Source organism: Leucoraja erinacea, chromosome 26 (assembly GCF_028641065.1).
Source record: "Leucoraja erinacea ecotype New England chromosome 26, Leri_hhj_1, whole genome shotgun sequence".
Classification (NCBI taxonomy): Eukaryota; Metazoa; Chordata; class Chondrichthyes; order Rajiformes; family Rajidae; genus Leucoraja; species Leucoraja erinaceus.
The window spans coordinates 31797126-31820861 of record NC_073402.1 but is presented as its reverse complement, the minus strand read 5'-3'; the positions used below and the strand labels follow the sequence as shown (position 1 = coordinate 31820861).

Sequence of the window (23736 nt, the reverse complement as noted above, 5' to 3'; positions counted from 1 at the left end):
TTAAAAAGACTAGGCTTGTATTCACTGGAGTTTAGAAGGATGAGGGGGGATCTTATAGAAACATATAAAATTATAAAAGGATTGGACACACTAGATGCAGGAAAAATGTTCCCAATGTTGGGCGAGTCCAGGACCAGGGACCACACAGTCTTAGAATAAAGGGGAGGCCATTTAAAACAGAGGTGAGAAAAAAGTTTTTCAGTTGTGAATTTATGGAATTCCCTGCCACAAAGGGCAGTGGAGGCCAAGTCACTGGATGGATTTAATAGAGAGTTAGATAGAGCTCTAGGGGCTGGTGGAGTCAAGGGATATGGGGAGAAGGCAGGCACGGGTTATTGATTGGGGACGATTAGCCATGATCACAATGAATGGTGGTGCTGGCTCGATGGGCTGAATGGCCTCCTCCTGCACCTATTGTCTATGTTTCGATGTTTCTATGTTTACTCCTATAAATGGTGAACATGTGTCTGCATGGTCCAGACGTCTGGCAGAACAGGCATGTGTCGGCATGGTCCAGACGTCTGGCCGGACAGGCTAGACACAGACGTGTAACACACTCTCTCCTCTGTGACACAGACTGCTGGACGATGGGTTGCGTGCACTGCAAGGAGAAGGGCTCGGCCAAATCACAAGCCACCGACGGCGATGGGTTCTTCAACCAGAACGCCAACCCTCGCTACGGGCCCGAGCCCACCAGCCAAGCCCCCACCGCCATCTTCAACAGGATCCCCGACTTCAACACCTTCCACGAGAGCGCCAACACCGCCCTCAGTCCATTCGGAGGCTCACTCGGCTACCTCAGTGGCTCAATGCCCACCCGAGCTGGCGTGGTCCCAGGTGAGTCCCTCACTCTACATTACACTACACACCTGAGCTGGCGTGGTCCCAGGTGAGACTCTCATCCTGCATTACACTACACACCTGAGGTAAGGTGGTCCCAGGTCAGTCCCTCACCCTGCATTACACTGCACACCTGAGGTGGTCTCAGGTGTGTAGTGTAGGTGGTCTCAGGTGTGTCCCTCACCCTGCATTACACTGCACACCTGTGGTGGTCGCAGGTGAAACCCTCACCCTGCATTACACTACACACCTGAGCTAGGGTGGTCTCAGGTGAGACCCTCACTCTGCATTACACAACACACCTGAGATAAGGTGGTCCCAGGTGACACTCTTATCCTGCATTACACTACACACCTGAGCCAAGGTGGTCTTAGGTGACACTCTTATCCTGCATTACACTGCACACCTGAGCTAAGGTGTCTCTGTCTCTGTACGTACACTGACAATGACAATAAATTGAATCATTTCATTTCATTGCCCACCAATGTTTTTTTTTACAAAAATGAATTGAATCAATGATTGCAACAATATATATAATCTCCTCAGCGATGGGCGTAGTCCTGATCTCCCAACCTACCTCAATGCTCAAAAAGCTACAGAGTGCTGGAGTAACTCAGCGGGGGTCAGGCAGCATCTGTGGAGAACATGGATAGGTGACGTTTCACAGAGTGCTGGAGTAACTCAGCGGGTCAGGCAGCATCTGTGGAGAACATGGATAGGTGACGTTTCACAGAGTGCTGGAGTAACTCAGCGGGTTGCAGCAGCATCTATGGAGCTAAGGAAATAGGTAACGTTTCGGGTCGAAACCCTTCCGGGTTTCGGCCCGAAACGGTGCCTATTTCCAGAAGGGTTTCGGCCCAAAACGTTGCCTATTTCCTTAGCTCCATAGATGCTGCTGCACCATAACTCAGCGGGTCAGGCAGCATCTGTGGAGAACATGGATAGGTGACGTTTCACAGAGTGCTGGAGTAACTCAGCGGGTCAGGCAGCATCTGTGGAGAACATGGATAGGTGACGTTTCACAGAGTGCTGGAGTAACTCAGCGGGTCAGGCAGCATCTGTGGAGAACATGGATAGGTGACGTTTCGGGTTGGGACCGTTCTTTACACACAGAGAGTGGTGAATCTGTGGAACTCTCTGCCACAGAGGGTAGTTGAGGCCAGTTCATTGGCTATATTTAAGAGGGAGTTAGATGTGGCCCTTGTGGCTAAGGGGATCAGGGGGTATGGAGAGAGGGCAGGTACGGGATACTGAGTTGGATGATCAGCCATGATCATATTGAATGGCGGTGCAGGCTCGAAGGGCCGAATGGCCTACTCCTGCACCTAATTTCTATGTTTCTATGTTTAGTCTCAAGGCTGGTGAATGTTCTGAGCAGAAATATCACGTGCGTATAGTGAGTGTTTTCGTTGTGATTTTGCCCATGGATACGGTGGTCAGTAACGGCGTTGTGTTTGTTACCGCAGGGGGAGTGACGCTGTTTGTCGCCTTGTACGACTATGATGCGAGGACAGAGGACGACCTGACCTTCAGGAAAGGGGAGAAGTTTCACATCATCAACAGCTCGTGAGTAGAACTGCAGGGACGGTGGCGGAGAAAGCACTGCAACCACAAGCCATCACCAGATGGGCCCCCGACACAAAACGTTGTCTGTCCATTCCCTCCACAGATGCTGCCTGACCCGCTGAGTTACTCCAGCACTCTGTGTCTATCTTCGATTTGAACCAGCACCACCAGTTCCTTCCTACACAAACCACTGAAGGATGGGTCTGTTTCCACGCTGTATCTGTAAATTTTAAAAGATATTTCCAGTGAGATTTGAGTTTCATCCACTGATCTAATGCTCTGGGTTTTGCTGTAACCCATAAGAATGTCACAGTCAGGACCCTGAGCCTGGTGTAGTGGCTGTTTACTGCATATAACCATATAACAATTACAGCACGGAAACAGGCCATCTCGGCCCTACAAGTCCGTGCCGAACAAATTTTTTTCCCCTTAGTCCCACCTGCCTGCACTCGTACCATAACCCTCCATTCCCTTCTCATCCATATACCTATCCAATTTATTTTTAAATGATACCAATGAACCTGCCTCCACCACTTCCACTGGAAGCTCATTCCACACCGCTACCACTCTCTGAGTAAAGAAGTTCCCCCTCATATTACCCCTAAACTTCTGTCCCTTAATTCTGAAGTCATGTCCTCTTGTTTGAATCTTCCCTATTCTCAAAGGGAAAAGCTTGTCCACATCAACTCTGCAACATCTGCAGTTCCTTCCGACACTTTCTGCATTTAATAGATGTCTATCCCAGACATGTAACGGAGGCAGGTTCTAGAGTAAGTTAGACACAAAATGCTGGAGTAAATCTGCGGGACAGGCAGCGTCTCTCGATAGAAGGTCGACGTTTTGTGTCGAGACTCTTCTTCAGGCTGAGAGTCAGGGGAGAGGGAAACTCGGAGATAATCAGTCTGAAGAAGGGTCTCGACCCGACACGCCACCCATTCCTTCTCTCCAGGGATGCTGCCTGTCCCACTGAGTTACTCCGGTCTATCTTCGATTTTAAACCAGCATCTGCAGTTCCTTCATTCAATTCAATTCAATTTATTTGTCATTTGGACCCCTTGAGGTCCAAACGAAATGACATTTCTGCAGCCATACATTACAAACAAATAGACCCAAGACACAACATAATTTACATAAACATCCATCGCATTGCTGTATGAAAGGCCAAAAAAACTTGGTTATACACATACACATGTTATTTATCAATGTTTGTTTAAAACGTGGTCATTGCCTGCCCTCTGGTGGCTGAAATTGCTCTCCTCATTGATGATCAAAACCACAGCGGCTCAGAGGAAAGCGCTCCAGAGGGCCATTGACAACGCCCAGAGGGTTGTCGGCTGCCCTCTCCGTTACCTTGGAGGACTTACACAGTTCCCGCTGCATCAAAAAATCCCAGAGTATTATAAAGGACATTTCCCACCCCGGACACTCCCTGTTTGAACTGTTGCCGTCAGGACAAGGACAAACAGACTTTTTTTATTTTATTTTTATTAGCAATACAGTGAATCACATTAATAGTCGCATATATCTTATTACATTATGTTGTACCACTTCATTTTTTGAGCTTTAAAGACGATAGAAATAAAAGAAGTAAGGAAAGTAAGCAAGAACCGTTGGGAGAAGAGAACCCCTTAGGGAAGGAATTAGAGTGGGAAGTAAAGATAAGAAATAAGACCCTAGAAAGAAAAAGAAAAAAAAAAGAAGAAAGGAAAATCAATCGCTCTATTGTAACAAGAAACTCCGCAAAAAAGCTTATACTTAAATTCTGGAAAAATGCGCCGACACCAACAATAAAAATGTGGATATCAAATATGTTTGAAACATTACATCTGGAAGAGATGAGATTCCTCTTAGCAGGTAAAGCAGACCAATTCCAAAAGACGTGGTCTATGTTTCTGGACCTATTACAAGTATGAGGTGCAATAGTAATTTTAATAAATAAATAAATAAATAAATGGTATCAGGACCTGGTAACGGGAGGTAAAACAACAAAAACAGACTTGGTTGGTAGTCCCCTTTCTGCGGAGTTTAATGTTATAATAGAGCGATTGTTCCTATTTTCTTTTTCTTTCTTCTCTAGGGTCTATTTTCTCACTTTACTTCCTTCTCTAACTTCTTTTCTAAGGGGCTTTCTTTTCCCAACACTCTTGCACTTCACGACTCTTGCGCACTTTCTTTACTTTCTTTACTTCTATCTTTTTCTTAAAGCTCAAAAAAAATAAAAAATGATGCGGTACAAAAAATGTATTAAGATATATGTGTTGTGTAGGATTGTAATTTACCGTACTTCGAATAAAAATAAAATTTAAAAAAAAAGATATACCTACCGTGTTTTTATTAAACATTTATTTTATACCCCCCCCCCCCGAGGACAAACAGACTTAAAAACAGTTTTTACCCCACTGCTATAAAGGCACTAAATGTAGCCGCCAAGGAACGCAGGGGCGATACATACTAAGGGACTGTGGTACACTGTGAAATCGACAGAAGGATGGAGGGTTGGGTGTTTATGCGTGCTATTTTTGTGATATTTATTTTATTTGTTCATCTTTTAATATTTTATCTTGTATGTATCGTTAGCTTTTAGAAATGTTTGAATGCTGCACTGACTGGCTGACATTTTTAAATTTTGTTGTACATGGTTCATGTTACAATGACAATAAAGAAACTATTCTATTTCTAAGAATTAGTTGCAACAACTATAAAACGCAGGGACAAAACATGCAGGAAGAATCTGCAGATGTTGGTTTACATTGAAGACAGACACAAAATAACCATATAACATATAACAATTTACAGCACGGAAACAGGCCATCTCGACCCTTCTAGTCCGTGCCGAACACATATTCTCCCCTAGTCCCATATACCTGCCTCAGACCATAACCTTCCATTCCCTTCCCGTCCATATAACTATCCAATTTATTTTTAAATGATAAAAACGAACCTGCCTCCACCACCTTCACTGGAAGCTCATTCCACAAAGCCACCACTCTCTGAGTAAAGAAGTTCCCCCTCATGTTACCCCTAAACTTCAGTCCCTTAATTCTCAAGTCATGTCCCCTTGTTTGAATCTTCCCTACTCTCAGTGGGAAAAGCTTTTCCACGTCAACTCTGTCTATCCCTCTCATCATTTTAAAGACCTCTATCAAGTCCCCCCTTAACCTTCTGCGCTCCAAAGAATAAAGCCCTAACTTGTTCAACCTTTCTCTGTAACTCTGCAAAATGCTGGAGTAACGCAGCGGGACAGGCAGCATCTGTGGAGAAAAAGGAATGAGTGACGTTTTTGGGTCGAGACCGGTTAGGGATAAGGGAAACGAGAGATATAGAACAATGAATGAAAGATACGCTAAAAAAAGTAATGATGGTAAAGGAAATATTGTTAGATGTTTAAGAAGGAACTGCAGATGCTGGAAAATTGAAAGTAGACAAAAGTGCTGGAGGAACTCAACGGGTGCAGCAGCATCTATGGAGCGAAGGAAATAGGCAACGTTTCGGGACGAAACCCTTCCGGGTTTCGGCCCGAAACGTTGCCTATTTCCTTCCGGGTTTCGGCCCGAAACGTTGCCTATCTCCTTCGCTCCATAGATGCTGCTGCACCCGCTGAGTTTCTCCAGTTAGCTGTTTGTTGGGTGAAAATGAGAAGCTGGAGTGACTTGGGTTGGGTTGGGGATGGAGAGAGAGAGAGGGGGGGAATGCCGGGGCTACCTGAAGTTTGATGAATCGATATTCATACCACTGTAAGCTGCCCAAGCGACATATGAGATGCTGTTCCTCCAATCTGGAGGAATCCACCCGAATGATTGTTAACCAAAGCACAAAATGCTGGAGTAACTCAGCGGGACAGGCAGCATCTGTGGAGAAAACGGATGGGTGATGTTTCAGGTCACAATCTGAAGATGAGTCTCGACCCGAATCATCACTCATCCGTTTTCTCTAGAGATAATACTAATAATAATAATAATAATTTTATTTATCGAGCACTTTAAAAACAAACATAGCTGCAACAAAGTGCTGTACATCACTAATCATTGATAAAAAAGTTAATACACACCAAAAATAACAATCAAAAGAAATAGTAGGAAAAGACATGTACAATAAAGAAACATCAAAAACACCACAAACAGAAGCAAAGCCTCAGGCATGGTCAAAAGCCAGGGAGTACAAATGTGTTTTAACACTGGATTTGAAGATGCTGCCTGACCCACTGAGTTACTTTGCTTCTATCTTCAGATCACCAGAGATTGTTAGCAGGAAAGGCGTACAGGTTTGTATGTTAATTGGCTTGGTATAAATTTAAAAAAATTGTCCCTAGTATATGTGGTGTGAATGTGCAGGGATCGTTGGTCGGTGTGGAATCGATAGGCCGAATGGCCTGATTCTCCGCTGCATCTCTGAACTGCAGATAGAAACATAGAAATTAGGTGCAGGAGTAGGCCATTCGGCCCTTCGAGCCAGCATCGCCATTCAATATGATCATGGCTGATCATCCAACTCAGTATCCCGTACCTGCCTTCTCACCATACCCCCTGATCCCATTAGCCACAAGGGCAACATCTTACTCCCTCTTAAATATAGCCAATGAACTGGCCTCAACTACCCTCTGTGGCAGAGAGTTCCAGAGATTCACCACTCTCTGTGTGAAAAAAGTTCTTCTCATCTCGGTTTTAAAGGATTTCCCCCTTATCCTTAAGCTGTGACCCCTTGTCCTGGACTTCCCCAACATCGGGAGCAATCTTCCTGCATCTAGCCTGTCCAACCCCTTAAGAATTTTGTAAGTTTCTATAAGATCCCCTCTCAATCTCCTAAATTCTAGAGAGTATAAACCAAGTCTATCCAGTCTTTCTTCATAAGACAGTCCTGACATCCCAGGAATCAGTCTGGTGAACCGTCTCTGCACTCCCTCTATGGCAATAATGTCCTTCCTCAGATTTGGAGACCAAAACTGTTGGTTTAAACCGATGGTAGACACAAAAAGCTGGAGTAACCCAGCGGGTCAGGCAGCACCTCTGGAGAGAAGGAATGGGTGACGTTTCGGGTCGAGACCCCTTTCCCTGTTGCAGTTTGTGGTGTCGTCTGCAGATGGCAGTGATGGTCCTGTGTGTTGGTTGCAAGCACAATATCTACAGGGACATCTATCCCGACATCCAGTGATGTACTTCAACGTTTAATAACTTATAGAAATACAAGCAGGCGTTTATCTTTGACCAACATGACTTCATATAATAACCAATAACTGACTGAGCAAAAGACAAAGTGCTGGAGGAAATAGATGGGGTGGATGTACAGAGTCTCTTGCCCAGAGTAAGGAAATCGAGGACCAGAGAACTCGGGTTTAAGGTGAGAGGGGGCAGATTTAATAGGAACCTGAAGAGCAATTTTTTTCACTCAGAGCGTGGTGGATGGAACAAGCTGCTAGAGGAGGTAGTTGAGGCAGCAGGTACAATCACAACATTTAAAATATACCTGGACAGGTACAGGGATAGGAAAGGCTTAGCGGGATATGGGCCAAACGGGGCATCTTGGTTGGCATGGACTAGTTGGGCCGAAGGGTCTGTTTCTGTGTTGTATGAATCTATGACCTGGCCTCCACAGCCGTCTGTGGCAATGAATTCCGCAGATTCACCACCCTCTGACTAAAGAAATTCCTCCTCATCTCCATTCTCAACTCAGCGGGTTGGTCAGTACCTCTGTAGAACGGGAATAGGTGATGTTTCAGGTCAGGCTCCTTCTATAGATGTACTGGGCCCAGCTGATATCAGGCAACTGAACCGTTGCCTCACCAACTAGAGAGCAGTCCTGAACTACTATCTACCTCATTGGTGACCCTCGGACTATCCTTGATCGGACTTTGCTGGCTTTACCTTGCACTAAACATTATTCCCTTTATCATGTATCTGTACACTGTGGACGGCTCGATTGTAATCATGTATTGTCTTTCCGCTGACTGGTCAGCGCGCAACAGAAGCTTTTCACTGTACCTCGGTACACGGGGCAGTAAACTAAACTCAACTCAGTTACTGCCTTACCCCACGTAGATCCCCCCTGGTGTTTCAGAATAACACCACGGCTTTCTTGAGAAAACAAAACAAAGATTGATTTGGAAATTGAAAAATGTAGAAAATTGCAGATTCGTTTTGATGTGTAAAATGATTTTCCATTCAGTTCAGTTTATTGTCACGTGCAGTGGGGTACAGTGGAAAGCTTCTGTTGCGGACTAACTAGTTAGAGCCACTTCTCCTTGGCTGGCTGGTGATTTACTGCAATTGGCAATAAACTATGTCCTGCATAAGTGGTGAGCAGGAGCTGGCTGTCGGGGCGAATGGAGTCGGGGGATATGGGGAGAAGGCAGGAACGGGGAACTGATTGTGGATGATCAGCCATGGCAGTGCTGGCTCGAAGGGCCGAATGGCCTCATACTCCTGCACCTATTGTCTGTGTTTCTATGTGACGGTGATGAGCAGGCTGTGCTTTGTTTGTGTTGCAGGGAAGGAGATTGGTGGGAAGCTCGTTCACTGACCACTGGCCAGACCGGCTACATCCCCAGCAACTATGTGGCCCCAGTGGACTCCATCCAGGCTGAGGAGTAGGTCACCGGTCACCGCTCACAACACACCGCTCACCACACACCGGTCACCCCACCGTAACGAGACCTTCACCGTGGCCGATAGCAGCAAGCACTGAGCGCTTCAGCCTGTGGTTTAGATGGACACACACACGTACACGTACATGTACACACACACACAGACACGCACACGCACACATACGCAAACACACATACACGCGCACAGACACATGCACACACACGCAGGCGCACGCACACACCCACACACATACATGTACACTCACACACACGTACATGTACACACACACACACGTACATGTACACACACACATACACGCACACACACGAGCACACACCCACCCACATACATGCGCACACACACACACGTACATGTACACGCACACACACACACACACACACACACGCACACACACACACACACACACGAGCACACACCCACACACACACAAGCACACACACACACACACACACATGTACATGTACACACACACACATGTAGATGTACACACACACGCACATACTCTGCCTTGTGTCCAAACACTGTGATTAGATACACTCGCTCTCTCTCTCTCTCTCCCCTCGCTGCCCCCACCGTTATTAACCCTCGTGTGGCCATAACCTTTTCCCCACCCGGGCACCAGCCGTGTTTGACCTGTGTGTGTGTTTGTATCTCCCCGCTACAGATGGTACTTTGGGAAGATGGGGCGCAAGGATGCCGAGAGGCTGCTGCTGTGTCCGGGAAACCCCAGGGGAACATTCCTGATTCGGGAGAGCGAGACCACAAAGGGTGAGGCCGGGATCCGGGAATCTTTTCCGCACAGCGCGGTTGGAGAGGCACTTACGCAGGGACAGAGATACAGAGGCCCTTCGGCCCACCGAGTCCGTGCCGACCAGCGATCCCCGCACACTAACACTATCCAACACACACACTATAGGGACAATTTACACATACACCAATCCGATTAACCTACACACCTGCAACATATAAAATTAGAAAAGGACTGGACAAGCTAGATGCAGGAAAATTGTTCCCAATGTTGGGCGAGTCCAGAACCAGGGGCCACAGTCTTAGAATAAAGGGGAGGCCATTTAAGACTGAGGTGAGAAAAAAACGTTTTCACCCAGAGAGTTGTGGATTTATGGAATTCCCTGCCACAGAGGGCAGTGGAGGCCAAGTCACTGGATGGATTTAAGAGAGAGTTAGATAGAGCTCTAGGGGCTAGTGGAGTCAAGGGATATGGGGAGAAGGCAGGCACGGGTTATTGATAGGGGATGATCAGCCATGATCACAATGAATGGCGGTGCTGGCTTGAAGGGCCGAATGGCCTCCTCCTGCACCTATTTTCTATGTTTCTATATACGTGTGTGTCGGGATTAAACAGCCCACCACATCGTGGGAAATCACCCGCCCCTTTACTGAAGAGAGACACAAAAACCTGGAGTAACTCAGCGGGCGGGACAGGCAGCATCTCTGGAGAGATAGAACAGGAAGAGATGCTGCCTGACCCACAGAGTTACTCCAGCGTTTGTGTCTATCTTTAGTTCAAATCATCATCTGCAGTTCCTCCCCAGGCACTCCCTTCACTCACCTGTCTCTTTCTTCGAACAAAAATACATTTATTCAATTATTGACACGAATAATATTTACAAAAACAAACTATAACAGCAGAGTAAAACAAAGTTAAATTGAAATAAATTGAACTGGTCTCGACCCGAAACGTCGACTATTCCTTCGCTCCATAGATGCTGCCTCATCCGCTGAGTTTCTCCAGCGTTTTTGTCCACCTAAAGTGAAGTGAAGGTGTTTAAGAGGGAACTGCAGATGCTGGAAAAATCGAAGGTAGACAAAAATGCTGGAGAAACTCAGCAGGTGAGGCAGCATCTATGGAGCGAAGGAAATAGGTGACGTTTCAGGTGGAGACCCTTCTTCAGGCTGAGGTCGGGGTGGGGGGAAGGGAAGAGGAAAGGAAGAGGCGGAGACAATGGGCTGTGGGAGAGCTGGGAAGGGGAGGGGAAGGAAGGAGAAAGCAGGGACTACCTGAAATTGAACCGAAGGTGTGTTTGTTTGCCCAGGTGCGTATTCGCTGTCCATCCGGGACTGGGACGAGGTGAAAGCGGACCATGTCAAACACTACAAGGTGCGCAAACTGGACAACGGTGGGTATTACATCACCACTCGAGCCCAGTTTGAGACGGTGCAGCAGCTGGTTCATCATTACACAGGTACGTGCCACACCTGGGGGTCGTGCAGTGGTTACAGGTCACCACCCTGGTGTAGATGATGATGATGATGATGATGATGATACCTGTACAGGTGATGGTCACCTGGCAACGGTCACCTGGCGACGGTCACCTGGCGACGGTCACCTGGCGACGGTCACCTGGCGACGGTCACCTGGCGACGGTCACCTGGCGACGGTCACCTGGCGACGGTCACCTGGCAACGGTCACCTGTTACCCAGCCAAAGAGTTACACAAGAGTGTTGAGGGCAGTTACATACGGTACTGATCACGTCTTTGTTCCCCCCCTCCACCTCCACGATGGGCCCCCCTTTGTTTCTCGACCCCCCCCCCCCCCCCCCCCCCCCACATATCCCGTCTGCCCCAGGCTGACCTCGAGGGACCCCCCCCCACCCAGTTTATTGTCACGTGTGCCAAGGTACAGGGAAAAGCTTTGACAGTGCAAAGACTATGCAGTCAGCGGAAGGATTCTACAGGATTACAATCGAGCCGTCCACAGTGTGCAGGTATCAGGTTTGGTGCAAGATAAAACCCGATTAAAGATAGTCCGAGGGGTCCCCAATAAGGGGTAGGGGGGGGACCCCTCTCTAGTTGGTGTATCTGTACACTGTTAATGTCTCCATTGTAATCATGTGTTGTCTTTCCGCTGACTGGTTAGCACGCAACAGAAGCTTTTCACTGCACCTCGATACACGTGATTATAAACTAAACTCAGCCATACTGAACAAATCACCCCAATCTGGACATATCACCCCCCCCCCACTATGGGGTCACATGTGTTACAGCGACAAAAGTGCTGGAGAAACTCAGCGGGTGCAGCAGCATCTATGGAGATCATGGATAGGTGACGTTTCACAGAGTGCTGGAGTAACTCAGCGGGTGCAGCAGCATCTATGGAGCGATGGAAATAGGCAACGTTTCGGGCCGAAACCCTTCCGGGTTTCGGCCCGAAACGTTGCCTATTTCCTTCAGGGTTTCGTCCCGAAACGTTGCCTATTTCCTTCGCTCCATAGATGCTGCTGCACCCGCTGAGTTTCCCCAGCACTTTTTGTCTACCTTCGATTTTCCAGCATCTGCAGTTCCTTCTTAAACACGCTGACTCAGCGAGGATCTTCAGCCCACCTTCAACAAGCCGAGGGCAATCGGGATTTCTTCCTTCACGATCATTATCGATCCATTACACCTCCCATTTGATTGTTTATTGAATCCCACAGTCAGTACAGAAGGCATTTCTACCCTTGCACCATTACCTGACAGGCAGGAGTTAGAATTGGTGATGAAGTGAAGAGTTTTATTCACTTGCTTATTGATATGAAATGCATTGAAATGAATCGCAAATGTTGGAATAATTTTCGAAGTCCTGGCCGCATGGTTTGTTTTCCCTGATTGATAATCAAACTTCCACACTGCAGTGCCTGCTTGCTTTAGTCGCTGCTCTTGGTGTTGGAATCCTTTCTCTGCAGAATGGTACAGTGTCTGTATCGCTTGTGGTCACAGCTGGGTAACAGGGGACATGTTGACCTGGGGGCTGGCACGGTGGCTCGAAAATTTAGAAGGATGAGAGGGGATCTTATTGAAACATACAGGATTATTAAGGGATTGGACACGCCAGAGGCAGGAAATGTGTTCCCGATGTTGGGGGAGTCCAGAACCAGGGGCCACACACAGTTTAAGAATAAGGGGTCGGACATTTAGAATGGTGATGAGGAAAAACCTTTTAGAAACATAGAAAATAGGTGCAGGAGTAGGCCATTCGGCCCTTCGAGCCTGAACCACCATTCAATATGATCATGGCTGATCATCCAACTCAGTATCCTGTACCTGCCTTCTCTCCATACCCCCTGATCCCTTTAGCCACAAGGGCCACATCTAACTCCCTCTTAAATATAGCCAATGAACTGTGTGGCCTCGACTACCCTCTGTGGCAGAGAGTTCCAGAGATTCACCACTCTCTGTGTGAAAAAAGTTCTTCTCATCTCGGTTTTAAAGGATTTCCCCCTTATCCTTAAGCTGTGACCCCTTGTCCTGGACTTCCCCAACATCGGGAACAATCTTCCTGCATCTAGCCTGTCCAACCCCTTAAGAATTTTGTAAGTTTCTACAAGATCCCCTCTCAATCTCCTAAATTCTAGAGAGTATAAACCAAGTCTATCCAGTCTTTCTTCATAAGACAATCCTGACATCCCAGGAATCAGTCTGGTGAACCTTCTCTGCACTCCCTCTATGGCAATAATGTCCTTCCTCAGATTTGGAGACCAAAACTGTACGCAATCTGTGGAATTCTCTGCCTCAGGCCTGTTCTCTGGACACTTACAAGAGAGAGTTAGATAGACCTCTTAAATAGCAGAGTCAGGGGATATGAGGAGAAGGCAGGAACGGTGTACTGATTGGGGATGATCGGCCATAATCATATTGAATGGCGGTGCTGGCTTGAAGGGCCGAATGGCCTCTACTCCTGCACCTATTGTCTATGGACTCGATGGTCTGAAGTTTCCGTGCTGTATCTCTAAACTAAGCTAAACATCAATTGCTCCTCAAACATCATCTTGCGATGTATTCCGTTTCAATCATCTTCTTCTTGCATATGGCATGCACAGCCTAAACTTGTGGGTCAACTTGTTCTATTTGATCGATTTGTTTGTGCAGGCTAGGTTGATTGCATTCGTTGAAACAGGGCGGACCACCTGAAGGTTGCAATCTCCCACCCCCTCCATTTTTGATGCCTGCTCCTGACAGGCCTATTTATATCGATTAAAAAAACATTTTAAACAGAATTGGGGAAACTGCACTCAGGAATGCCTAACAAGAGAGATTTAATTCAATAGACAATAGGAGCAGGAATAGGCCATTCGACCCTTCGAGCCAGCACCGCCATTCAATGTGATCATGGCTAATCATCCCTACTTAAGATAGACACACAGAGTGCTGGAGTAACTCAGCGGGTCAGGCAGCATCTGTGGAGAACATGGATAGGTGACGTTTCACAGAGTGCTGGAGTAACTCAGTGGGTCAGGCAGCATCTGTGGAGAACATGGATAGGTGACGTTTCACAGAGTGCTGGAGTAACTCAGTGGGTGCAGCAGCATCTATGGAGCTAAGGAAATAGGTAACGTTTCGGGTCGAAACCCTTTGGGTTTCGGCCCGAAACGTTGCCTATTTCCAGAAGGATTTCGGCCCAAAAAGTTGCCTATTTCCTTAGCTCCATAGATGCTGCTGCACCATAACTCAGCGGGTCAGGCAGTATCTGCGGAGAACATGGATAGGTGACGTTTCACAGAGTGCTGGAGTAACTCAGCATGTCAGGCAGCATCTGTGGAGAACATGGATGGGTGACGTTTCACAGAGTGCTGGAGTAACTCAGCGGGTCAGGCAGCATCTGTGGAGAACATGGATAGGTGACGTTTCACAGAGTGCTGGAGTAACTCAGTGGGTCAGGCAGCATCTGTGTGGAGAACATGGATAGGTGACGTTTTGGGTCGGGACCCTTCTTCAGACTCCCACTTCTTGGGTTCAGACACTGTAACATTCTGCAGGTGTTATTTTTCTGTTTTTGTGCTGTGGTGACATTTTGGGGCAAACTCGGGTGTTGCTGTTCTTGGTGAAGATGCTGCACTCAGCTCCAATCTGATCAAACCCGGCCGGTAGTGTTTGGAACATCGGTACCGGTAAAGGAGCTGCAACTTTCCTCACCAATTTTCTCAACAAGAAGCTTCACCTCTAAATACTCCGTTCCTTCATTGTGCAAATTTATTTCCCCGCGTTTCTTTGCAGCATTGTGGTAAATGTTGTCCCAGGGCCGGCACGGCGGTGCAGCGGGTAGAGCTGCTGCCTCACAGCGCCAGAGACCCGCGTTCCATCCTGACTACGGGCGCTGCCTGTACGGAGTGTGTGGACGTTCTCTCCGTGACCCGCGTGGGTTTTCTCCGGGCGCTCCGGTTTCCTTCCACATCCAAAAGACGTGCAAGTTTGTAGATTAATTGGCTTGTGTAAATTGTAAATTGTCCCTAGTGTGTGTAGGGTAGTGTTAGTGTAGGGGGGGGTAATCGCTGGGCGGGACGGGCTCGATGGGCCGAAGGGCCTGTTTCCGGGTGATTGTTGTCCGTACATGCCCCAGGATGAGAGGGTTTGGTTGATTGAAAGATCACGAAGTCCACGCCAACCATCCATTCCATGCTATCCCACTATCTCATCCACTCCCTACATACTACGGAGAATTTACACAGGGCCAATTAACCTACAAACCCGCACGACTTTGGGACATGGGCAGAAACCCGGGCACCTGGAGGAAACCCACACAGTCACAGGCAACATGCAAACTCCACACACCCAGTCAGCACCCTAGGTTAGGATTGAACCAGCCCCAGTGTGGTGGCTGGTATAGCCATGATCTCACAATGCCAGAGATCCCAACCAAGCCCATGTGTCTGGGGCTGTGAGGCAGCAGCTCTACCCGCTGTGATAGAATGGCGGAGCAGACTTGATGGGCCGAATGGTCTAATTCTGCTCCTATCGTGTGTGTCGCCCATTGAAGGGACTTGGTTCCACGGATGTCAGTGTTGCTGTGGTCAATGTTGTATGACTAACTCTCTCTCTCTCTCTCTCTCTCTCTGCGCTCTCTGCTCTTGCCGCTGGTGGGCTCTCTACCGTAGACCGTGCCGCTGGTCTGTGCTGCCGCCTGGTGGTGCCGTGCCACAAGGGGATGCCAAAACTGGCCGACCTCTCCGTCAAAACCAAAGACGTGTGGGAAATCCCTCGCGAATCCCTGCAGCTGATCAAGAAGCTGGGGAACGGGCAGTTTGGGGAAGTGTGGATGGGTAGGAACTGAGAGGAGATGGACTTGCAGAAGCTGCAGGGCCCAGAGGCCAGAGGCCAGGGCCCAGACCCATCAATGGCCACTCACATCTCACGCCACAACTCATCCCACTCATCTCATCCCACTCATCTCCTGGTCAACCACACACACACACATTGTTCTCTGAAACTGGTTCCAGCTGTGGGTTTGGACAATCGGAGACTCCAAATTAATTTGCCCTCAGATGGGTCAACGCCGGGAGAATTGGGACTGAGTCTGTTATCTGTGGTGATGCAAACAATGGAATTATGAGCAGTGATCACACTTCCATCTCCCATCCAAAAACACCCGTTTAATTCCTGCCAGCCTTGTATATTCAGACATGGAACATAGGACAGTATAGCACAGGACCAGGCCCTTTGACCCACAATGTCCGTGCCCGAACATGATGCCAATTTAAACTGATCTCCTTGGCGCGGAGAAGATTTATGAGGATGTTGCCGGGACTTGAGGGGCCTGAGCTACAGGGAGAGGTTGTATAGGCTGGGACTCTGCCCCTTGGAGCACAGGAGGATGAGGGGTGATCTTATAGAGGTGTACAACCTCATGCCAGGAATAGATCGAGGAACGCACAGAGTAGGGGAATCGAGGACTAGAGGATTTAAGGTGAGGGGGGGCAAGATTTTAAAAATCATTTTTTCACAAAGGATGGAACGAGCTGCCGGTGGAGTATAAACATGTATGAGGGGCATAGATAGGGTAGACAGTCACAACCTTTTACCAGCATGGAAATAGAGGGCATAACTTTAGGGCACGGTTTAAAGGAGATGTGAGCACCAAAGAGGCATTAGAGAGGCTTTGAAGAGGCAGGTGTATATACAGAAGAGGCAGGTGTATATACAGAGGATGCAGGTGTATATACAGAGGATAGAGCATTATGGATTAGGCGCAGGTAGATAAGACACATCATGTGTAGGAAGGAACTGAAGATCCTGGTTTAAAACAAAGATAGACACAAAAAGCTGGAGTAACTCAGCGGGTCAGGCAGCATCTCTGGAGAGAAGGAATGGGTGACCTATAGATAACAGACAATAGGTGCAGGAGTAGGCCATTCGGGCCGTCGAGACCCCTCTTCAGACTGGTCAGGGATAAGGGAAACGAGAGATATAGATGGTGATGTAGAGAGATGAAGAACAATGAATGAAAGATAGAATGAAACTGGTTCCAACTGTGGGTTTGGACAATCGGAGACTCCAAATTAATTTGTCCTCAGGTGGGTCAACGTCGGGAGAATTTGGACTATTATCTGTGGTGATGCAAACAATTTGTTTGGAATTATGAGCAGTGATCACACTTCCATCTCCCATCTCTGAATTGAATTGAATTGAATTGAATTGAGATTGGGAGGAATCGCAGAGTCTTGGCATCATGTTCGGCACAGACCTTGTGGGCCGAATGGCCTGATTTTGTGCCGTGTTCATCTGTCTTCTGTGTCTGCTGAGACCTTTTTGAGACCCCAATTGTATTTAATCCTCCAAACCCGGCTGGTAATGTCACTGGACTTACCAAAGCAAGAACAATGTGTGTAACTAGGATGCGAGTGGCTGCAGCATCTGCAAGTCCGAATGACACTAATGCATGTGAACCTGTTTACATTCTACCTCCATTGCATCCATTCCCTGCAGATCATACTGATGGTTTGTGTCAAGTACTAACCAAGGTTTGTCCCAATGAGATCCCACAGACGTTGGGACTAGGGAGAGATGCATGGGAAATAAATCGACAATCCCTGAGCCTGGACAAAAAGCTTGGCCAGGGATGTTTCGGAGACGTGTTTATGGGTAAGGTGATCAATGGTTTTTTTCACGATATTATCTGTAAATAAGGATGACCAAATAAGGAGAAGGCTTAACAGCGCTGGGCCTCTACTCGCTGGAGTTTAGAAGGTTGAGGGGGGACCTCGTTGCAACTTATAGACTAATGAAAGACCTGGATAGAGTGGATGTGGAGATGATGTTTCCACTAGTGGGAGAGTCTCGGAGCAGAGGTCACAGCCGCAGAATTAAATGGAGCTCTTTTAGAAAGGAGATGAGGAGGAATTCCTATAGTCAGAGGGTGGTGAATCTGTGGAACTCATTGCTACAGAGGGCTGTGGAGGCCAAGTCAGTGTACATTTTTAGGGCAGAGTTCCTGATTAGAATGGGTGTCAAGGGTTAAGGGGAGAAGGCAGGAAAAATGGAATCTGCCATGATTGAATATTGGAGTGGACTCGATGGGCTGAATGGCCTAATTCTACTACTATAACTTGTGAACTTGTGAACTTGTGGTGGGAGAAGTAGGAGTTACAAGGATGGGTTGGTCATTGAATCTTGAAATCGTAAGCGGTGAGTTGAGTTCAGTTTAGTTTATTGTCCCGTGTACCGAGGTACAGTGAAAAGCTTCTGTTGCGTGCTAACCAGTCAGCGGGAAGACAACACATGGTTACAATCGAGCTGTCCACAGTGTATAGATACATGATAAGGGAATAACGTTTAGTGCAAGGTAAAGCCAGTAAAGTCCAATCAAGGATAGTCCAAGGGTGACCAATGATGTAGATAGTAGTTCAGGACTGTTCTCTGGGTGTGGTAGGATGGTTCAGTTGCCTGATAACAGCCGGGAAGAAACTGTCCCTGAATCTGGAGGTGTGCGTGCGTTTTCACACTTCTGTACCTCTTGCCCGAAGGGAGAGGGGAGAAGAGGGAGTGGCCGGGGTGAGACTGGTCCTTGATGATGCTGCTGGCCTTGCCGAGGCAGCGTGAGGTGTAGATGGTGTCGGGTTGGTTTGTGCGATGGTCTGGGCTGCGTCCACAATTCTCTGCAATTCGATCATTGTCAAACCATCAGTATATATTAACCTGTTAACCATTCACTGCATGGTTTAATTTCCATTTAATTTCACAACAGTATTAGCCCTCTCCTATTTACTTTAATTGTATATAGATGAGCTCTCCCTCGCCAGGCCCATGGTCAGCTCCTGGATTAATAACAAAATCACACTCCATTTATACAGGGATCCTGAGTTCAAACTGCAGCAATAGACACAGTGGCACAAACCCAGTAGAGATTTAATGAAACTGTCAACTTGCTAAATCGCAAAGAACAGATGTCATAATGAGGCCATGAAATTAATAACTCGCAGACAATAACATTCAGAGTGAAGTGCGTATTTAGATTCCATGCTTTGAGCTTAAAGTATTTAGTGCATCAGAAAGAGAAGGTTCTGTTTGATTGATCCACAGAGAGGTGTTGAGAATGTGATATGACTCAGAGTTTATAAATGGATATTGCAGCTCCCCTCCCCTCCCCCTTTGTCCAAAGTGGGTGGTCTTGGCAAGATTAAAATCTGGGGAGTCACGGTGGTGCAGCAGTAGAGTTGCTGCCTCACAGCGCCAGAGACCCGGGTTCGGAGTTTGCACCTTCTCCCCCGTGACCTCTCTTCTGTGTCTACCCTGAGATAGTTGTCCAGATGCTCCTCACATCTCCAACCCTCTGCCAGGTCCCAGCCAGGAGATGCCCAGTGGCCCAGTGCAGAATCGATGTCTAGACAGTCACGGCAGGCAGGCAGGTCGGGTGGGATTGGCCACCGACTCGTGTCATTAATGTTCCATCATTGAGGCAGAGGAATTGACGCTGGAGTAACTCAGCGGGTCAGGCAGCATCTGTGGAGAACATGGATAGGTGACGTTTCACAGAGTGCTGGAGTAACTCAGTGGGTCAGGCAGCATCTATGGAGCTAAGGAAATAGGCAACGTTTCGGACCGAAACCCGTAAGGGTTTCGGCCCGAAACGTTGCCTATGTCCAGAAGGATTGCGGCCCGAAACGTTGCCTATTTCCTTAGCTCCATAGATGCTGCTGCACCAAACTCAGTGGGTCAGGGCATCTGTGCCCGAAACATGGATAGGTGACGTTTCACAGAAGGGTTTCGGTAACTCAGCGGGTCAGGCCTATTTCCTGTGGAGCTCCATGGATAGGTGACGTTTCACAGAGTGCTGGAGTAACTCAGAGGGGTCAGGCAGCATCCGTGGAGAACATGGATAGGTGACGTTTGGGGTCGCGACCCTTCTTCTGACTCGGACTCCTGGCCCTTGATTCATTAAAAGTGTGACCTATAGGCGAGGGTTAAGGAGCATGACCTTTCACCCCTTCACCTCATCCCCATCTCCATCCACCATCAACCCCTCCCAACCACCACCCACCGTTTCTTGCCTATAACGTGTGTGTGTGTGTCGCTCGCTTCAGGCACATGGAACGGGACCACCAAGGTTGCAGTGAAGACCCTGAAACCGGGCACTATGTCCCCTGAGGCGTTCCTGGAGGAGGCCCAGATAATGAAGAGACTGAGGCACGACAAGTTGGTCCAACTATACGCCGTCGTGTCCGAGGAACCAATCTACATTGTCACCGAGTTCATGACCCAAGGTAAGGGTGGTCTCTGGAACACGACATGTATTTTGACTGAAGATAGATACAAAAAGCCGTAGTAACTCAGCGGATCAGGCAGCATTTCTGAAACATAGAAACATAGAAAATAGGTGCAGTAGGAGGCCATTCGGCCCTTCGAGCCAGCACCGCCATTCAGATTCAGATTCAATTTTAATTGTCATTGTCAGTGTACAGTACAGAGACAACGAAATGCATTGTGATTATGTCTGATCATCCACAATCAGTACCCCGTTCCTGCCTTCTCCCCATATCCCCTGACTCTGCTATCTTCAAGAGCCATATCTAGCTCTCTCTTGAAAGTATCCAGAAAACCTGCCTCCACCGCCCTCTGAGGCAGAGAATTCCACAGACTCACCACTCTCTGTGTGAAAATGTGTTCCCTCGTCTCCGTTCTAAATGGCCTACCCCTTATTCTTAAACTATGTGTGGCCCCTGGTTCTGGACTCCCCCAACATCAGGAACATGTTTCCTGCCCCTAGCGTGCCCAAAACCTTATAAGTTTCAATAAGATCCCCTCATCCTTCTAAACTCCAGAGTGTACAAGCCCAGCCGCTCCATTCTCTCAGCATATGACAGTCCCGCCATCCCGGGAATTAACCTGGTGAACCTACGCTGGGCTCCCTCAATAGCAAGAATGTCCTTCCTCAAATTAGGGGACCAAAACTGCACACAATATTCCTGGTGTGGTCTCACTAGGGCCCTGTACAACTGCAGAAGGACCTCTTTGCTCCTATACTCGACTTTCAGGTTGAGACCCTTCTTCAGAGGTACTTTGTTTGTCCATCCTGACCCCTGCTCCCTGCCATTGGCTGGACAAAGTGTTATCTTTGCTCTTCCGTTCAGCATGAGTAGGTTTCCTCGAGCGATGGGGCCGGTCGCGAATCTTCTCAACAAGACTGGAAAAATCCTGTTCATTTGTGACTGGGCTTGGAGACACGAGCCCGCTGATCTGTTGCACTGCAGGCTTTTATAGAAACTTACAAAATTCTTAAGGGGTTGGACAGACTAGATGCAGGAAGATTGTTCCCGATGTTGGGGAAGTCCAGGACAAGGGGTCACAGCTTAAGGATAAGGGGGAAATCCTTTAAAACCGAGATGAGAAGAACTTTTTTCACACAGAGAGTGGTGAATCTCTGGAACTCTCTGCCACAGAGGTACAGCCATTGGCTATATTTAAGAGGGACTAGATGTGGCCCTTGTGGCTAAGGGGATCAGAGGGTATGGAAAGAAGGCAGGTACGGGATACTGAGTTGGATGATCAGCCATGATCATATTGAATGGCGGTGAAGGCTCGAAGGGCCGAATGGCCTACTCCTGCACCTGATTTCTATGTTTCTATGTTCTATGTTACTATGTTTCCCTTCACAGTTTTTAAACAGTGAGTTTACATTGACCACTCTTCAAACACGACCTCCGAACAAGACCTCTACTCTCCCCTTTAGAACAACAACCCATGGATCCACTAATTCCATATCCTACAATTCTCAACGCATCAAGCCCATCTAATTCCCCTTGTACTCTCTGCTAATACTATCTTCCTTCAACCTCATTGTATCCTCATTGTATCCTTAGAGCCTCGGTCCAATCAAATAACCACAAACCTAACCCTAACCTCGTAACAATAGACAAAACTTAAATATTCTTCTGCGAAGTTCTTTGTGAAGAGGGAACCATGATTTTCGTTTCACTGTTCTGCCATTTATTTATTTGTTCCTGATTATAATTTCCTCTGCTTAAGGTGAGGGGTGAAGGGGGGAAAAGATTTAATAGGAACCTGAGGGGTAACTTTTTCACACAAAGGGCGGTGGGTGTATGGAACGAGCTGCCGGAGGAGGTAGTTGAGGCTGGGACTAGCGCAATGTTTAAGGAACATGTAGACAGGTACATGGGTAGTGTTTCAGAAGGAACTGCAGATGCTGGAAAATCGAAGGTAGACAAAAATGCTGGAGAAACTCAGCGGGTGCAGCAGCATCTATGGAGCGAAGGAAATAGGTAACGTTTCGGGTCGAAACCCTTCCGGGTTTCGGCCCGAAACGTTGCCTATTTCCTTAAGGGTTTCGTCCCGAAACGTTGCCTATCTCCTTCGCTCCATAGATTCTGCTGCACCTGCTGAGTTTCTCCAGCATTTTTGTGCACTCCAGGTACATGGGTAGGACAGGTTTAGAGGGATATGGACCAAACGCAGGCAGGTGGGACTAGTGTTGGCCGGTATGGGCAAGTTAGGACGAAGGGCCTGTTTCCACACTGTACGACTCTGTGACTATATTTATCTGCCCGGGTATGCTTGCCTTCATTGGTTAGTGCATTGAGTATAAGAGTTGGGAGGGTCATGTGCGTGATTACACTCCAGCCGTCCACTGTGTGCAGATACAGGACAAAGGGCATAACCTTTAGCCAAAGAGAAAGTCCAGTAAAGTCCGATTGGAGATAGATGGGAGGTCAGGACCGCTCTCTAGTTGGTGAGAGGGCGGTTCAGTTGCCTGATAACAGCCGGGAAGAAACTGTCTTTGAGTACCTGAATCTCTGGGAGGTGTGTGCGATTTCATTTTCACACTTCTGCACCTCTTGCCCGATGGGAGAGGTTGGAGGAGGCTTTATTCTTTGGAGCGCAGAAGGTTTAAGGGGGGACTTGATAGAGGTTTTTTAAATGATGAGAGGGATAGACAGAGTTGACGTGGAAAAGCTTTTCCCACTGAGAGTAGGGAAGATTCAAACAAGGGGACATGACATGAGAATTAAGGGACTGAAGTTTAGGGGTAACATGAGGGGGAACTTCTTTACTCAGAGAGTGGTAGCTGTGTGGAATGAGCTTCCAGTGAAGGTGGTGGAGGCAGGTTCGTTTTTATCATTTAAAAATAAATTGGATAGGTATATGGATGGGAAGGGAATGGAGGGTTATGGTCTGAGCGCAGGTATATGGGACTAGGGGAGATTATGTGTTCGGCATGGACTAGAAGGGTCGAGATGGCCTGTTTCCGTGCTGTAATTGTTATATGGTTTATATGGTTATAAGAGGGAGTGGCCGGGGGTGAGACTGACCGGGGTCCAGGAGTATCAGAGTTGGGAGGTCATGGTGCAGTTTCAACACCTTTGTTTGGGCTATAGTTCTAGTCATCCCTTCACATGGAGGATGTGTGGGGGCTTTGGAAAGGGTGCAGAGGTTTACCTGGATTAGTATTCGGGGGTATTGGCGATAAGCGGAGGTTGGACTGACTTGGATTGCTTACACTGGGG

At 47.7% G+C, this 23736-nt stretch overlaps 1 protein-coding gene across 5 annotated transcripts in view; it reads left to right on the top strand.

Moving 5' to 3' along the window:
- The window catches only part of LOC129709942 (tyrosine-protein kinase fyna), a 98952-nt gene that overhangs the window by 65450 nt on the left and 9766 nt on the right, over window positions 1–23736 (top strand). For 3 of the 5 annotated variants that reach the window (XM_055656642.1, XM_055656644.1, XM_055656645.1), the window contains 7 exons: window positions 577–837; window positions 2307–2406; window positions 8888–8986; window positions 9670–9773; window positions 11060–11209; window positions 15877–16041; window positions 20299–20478. In XM_055656642.1, coding sequence (XP_055512617.1) covers window positions 577–837; window positions 2307–2406; window positions 8888–8986; window positions 9670–9773; window positions 11060–11209; window positions 15877–16041; window positions 20299–20478 — 1059 coding nt within the window. Of the gene's footprint in view, window positions 1–576; window positions 838–2306; window positions 2407–8887; window positions 8987–9669; window positions 9774–11059; window positions 11210–15876; window positions 16042–17704; window positions 17861–20298; window positions 20479–23736 lie in introns of all 5 variants that reach the window. The other 2 variants (XM_055656643.1, XM_055656646.1) reach the window with 2 other exon arrangements.